Genomic DNA, 4183 nt, shown 5'->3' with positions numbered 1-4183 from the left:
TGCCTGTCCATTGTTAACCCTTGTATTTAAGCCCTGTGTTTTCCTCACTTTCTTGTTGGTCTTTGTATGTTTGTAAACCTGTTTTATCATTCTGATTGTTTGTTGTTTGGGATGTTGCTACCCCCCGATCAATCCGTGTTGGCTCAATGACCATAGACCGTTTTGACCATGACCCTGGATTTGCCCTTAATAAAAGTCGCTTATCTCAGCATATGCGTCTGCCTCCTCGCTCCCCAATGTTACACCACAGTGCCACGTGGTGTTTTAGAGAACACTCCAGAGCTGCTGCAACTGTCGACAGCGCTGCCTACCAGGTGCTCTAGATACAAGAATGTGGCAGTGGGGAGATGGAGTTGCAGGTTCCTTCCTCATAATCATGTACAGCTGTGTTGAATCAAAGGAGGACCAGACACCTTTAAAAATCAACTCTCTGAAGAAGAGAAAGAGAAGAATGCTTTTCTGGAAGCCACATGCCAGAGAGACAGGGAAGTATTTAAGATCACTTGTTAACATCTGGGAACTGAGGAGGACCAGTTGCTGTAGTTTTGAAAAAAAAATCCTATTAGCGGCTCAACAATTCAGGGTCTCCTTTGTCATATTTTTTATTTAATAATATTATTTTTAAAATGTATTTAATAATATTAATAATGTGCAAAGTGTTATCAGTGAGGGGCAGGTCAGTTTAGCACTCTGGACTTTTAATGCAGAGCTGTGCTGTCGCAATACATGCAGAATGTAGTTTGGTATTGTCCTGCTTAAATAAGTAAGGATCCTCCTGAAAAAGACCCCCGGATGGCAGCACATGTTATATAATAATGATATATGAATCATTCAGTATTGATGCCTTCACAGATATGCATGTCATCCATGCCATGTGCACTAATGTACGTCTGTACCATCATGAATACTGGCTTTTGAACTGTGCACTGATAACAAGCTGAGTGGTCTTTAGCCTGGCGAACACAGCGTCCATGATTTCCAAAAAGAATTTCAAATGTTAATTTGTCGGACCACAGGATACTTCTCTACTTTGCCTCAGTTCATTTTAAATGATCTTGGGCCCAGGGAAAGTGGCAACATTTCTGGGTCCTGTTTATGTACAGTTTCTTCTTTGTGTTATCGAGTTTTAACTTGCATATGTAGATGCAGTTTTCACAGACAGTTTTTCAGAAGTGTTCCTGAGCCAATGCAATGATTTCCAGCACAGAATCATGTCTGTTTTAATACAGTGTTGACCTGAAGGCCCAAAGATCATGGCCAGCCAACACTGGTTTTCAGTCTTGTCCCTTGTATACAGAGATTTAAGATTCTCTTAATCTTTTAACCTTATTTTGTACCATAGATTGATATTTTATGTTGAGAAATTGTGAATTGTATTTGATTGTGCAGTCTTTCACAGAGCGGTGAACCCCTCCAAATCTTTACCTCTGAAAGACTTCGCTTCTCTGGTATGCTCTTTTATAACCAATCATGTTACTGACTAATTGCAATTTAACCTCCAGATGTTTTTTTAGCTTTACACAACTTTATCAGCCTTTTGTTGTGCCCATCCAAATTTTTTGGAATGTGTTTCTGGCAATAAATTCAAAATGGGCATATATGGTTAAAAACAGATTCAACATTTGATATGATATCTTTGTACTATTTTCAATTAAATATAGGGTTAAAATGATTTTGTTTGCATTGCATTTACATTATGCACAGCATCTTAACTTTTTTGGAAATCGGGCAGTATGTAAAAAAAGTAGCTGTAATGGTGAAATTATGAATAGAAGTGTTTTTTTGACAAGGGCAGGATGTTTGGTCAATTTTCACATTCATGATGTTGACATTTGGGTGTACCAGGAAAGTGTTTAGAAACCCAATATAAAATCAATAAAATGGGGAATGGAGACCAATATGTATCACAGATAATCACTGGATTTAACAACAATGAATAATTTGGGGCAGTTGTGGGCTGGTTAGGGATCTGGCCCTGTGACCGGCAGGTTGCCGGTTCGATCCCCAGGACCGACAGTCCATGACTGAGGTGTCCTTGAGCAAGACATCTAAACCCCAACTGCTCGTCGGGCGCCGTGGATAGGGCTGCCCACTGCTCCGGGCGAGTGTGCTCACTGCCCCCTAGTGTGTGTGTTCACTAGTGTGTTTGTGGTGTTTCACTTGACGGATGGGTTAAATGCGGAGGTGGAATTTCCCCGGTTGTGGGATCAAAAAAGTATCACTTAATAAAAGCATAGGCAAACAGCACAAATAGTCTTCAAATGTTGCAAGTTAACAAGTGGATCTGTAAGACACATATTGACAGGACGTTGGACAGGATAGGACTACACTGGGAGTAAACTAGGCTGATCTGTCCCTAGCAAGGAACCAGGTGGACTATGGATGATGTCAAAGAAATGAAAAGAAACATATTTCTACCATGCCTAAGCAGACATAACAAAAACAAAATGAGGCTAGAGCAGAAAATAAGCTACATATTCAAACAACAATGCACACTCTCTCTCCCACACAAGCACACACATTTTTAAATTCACAACATTATTGCACTTTTTATTTTACCACAAAGGTATTCTACAGAACATTGTCTATGGGGATTTGTGGTTTTTTTTTTGGAGGTGTGTTTTTCAGGATGATAAACATCAGTTATAAATATGTTTGATCTCTCTTGCAATTTCACTCTCAACAATTTTGTGCTGCTGCAGAAGGTATTGTATGAAACTACTGCAGATCAGTTTTTAATATCCTGCAGTATTGTTTCATTTGAGTTGGTGTTACATAAGCTGTCATTTGCTTTTGATTTACTTTGTATGTTACAAATTCTCTTTCATTTGTAACATACAAAGTAAATCAAATCAATCAATTATTTTATTTGCAGTTATGGTTTAATGATTTATAGTTTGATTAACTGAAGCCTCTGTAACTATCTTTTCTTACATTTACTTTAAAATCAGTCTCCTGACATGAGTACCATGGTGCCCTTCGAGAATGCAACATTCATTCGTCCCTCCACATTTTACATCAGTGGATTGTACAACATGCCACATTCAAAGTATTACTATATGTTTTTGTGCTTTGTGTACGTTGTAACTGTTTTAGGGAATTCTTTTATAATGGGTACTATATATCTGGCACGTAGTCTGCACACAGCTAAGTATATAGCTGTCTTCAACTTGGCTTTGTCTGACCTGTGTGGAAACTCTGCTCTTATTCCAAAGTATGCAGACATGTTTCTGCTTGAGAACCAGTATATATCTTATGAAAACTGTCTAACAAGCATGTTTTTTGTTTTTCTTTTTATAAGCCAGCAGTCTTTTACTTTGCTTGCTTTGAGCTTTGACAGAGTCATTGCTATATGCTTTCCTTTGATGTATCATGCTATTGTCACCAAAACTACAATGACTCTGATCATTGGTGTTATGTGGCTTTTCTCTGTATTAATCACTACTATCCTTGTATCTCTGGTTACAAGATTGTCCTTCTGTGAAACTACAACAGTTGGCAGTTATTTCTGTGACCATGGCCCTGTCGTCAAACTATCTTGTAATGATAATACATCTAATTACATGATAGCCGATACCTATATTGTTTTAGTTCTTTGCATTCCATTGGGACTAATAGCTATCTCATATGTTTGTATTGGTATTGCATTGCTTAAGATCTCACATGGTGTTGATCGAATGAAAGCTATGAAAACTTGCACTTCACACCTCATATTAGTGGCCATGTTTTATGTACCAATCTTTAGCATTTATATGTTGACTCTTACAACATCTGTACAGATAAATATGAGAATACTAAACTCAGTTCTAGCACAAGCAATACCACCTATGTTAAATCCCATTATATATACTTTGAAGACAGAGGAGGTATTGCAGTCTATTAAAGTACTCTTCAAACAAATCAAGGTAAAATTTGACATGGAAGATTCTGTGAAAAGCATTGCAAAGAAATAAACTGACATATACAGATAAAATAAAAAAAAAAAAGAAACGGCCTAAAAAAATGAGGTTGCTTTGACTTACATTAAAAGTAAGTAGGTTTTTTCTTTCTCTTGTAAAGTGTTAACAATTTGGTGATTTTGTTCCGACAGCAACAAGATATATTTATATGTATATTTCTTCTTTTTTTATATTATAATTATATTATATTATAAAATGCAGAGTAATAGGTAATTTGTCACTGG

General features: G+C 37.1%; 1 protein-coding gene across 1 annotated transcript; it reads left to right on the top strand.

Annotated features, from left to right (window-relative positions):
* Positions 1 to 2960: 2960 nt before the first annotated feature.
* On the top strand, positions 2961 to 3953 carry LOC108439229 (olfactory receptor 1-like). Its single transcript, XM_017717499.2, has one exon. It carries the CDS (start codon positions 2961 to 2963, stop codon positions 3951 to 3953), a length of 993 nt encoding a protein of 330 aa, XP_017572988.1.
* Positions 3954 to 4183: the final 230 nt, after the last annotated feature.

Source organism: Pygocentrus nattereri, chromosome 18, assembly GCF_015220715.1.
Source record: "Pygocentrus nattereri isolate fPygNat1 chromosome 18, fPygNat1.pri, whole genome shotgun sequence".
Taxonomy (NCBI): Eukaryota; Metazoa; Chordata; class Actinopteri; order Characiformes; family Serrasalmidae; genus Pygocentrus; species Pygocentrus nattereri.
This window is presented reverse-complemented; position numbering and strand designations above follow the sequence as displayed.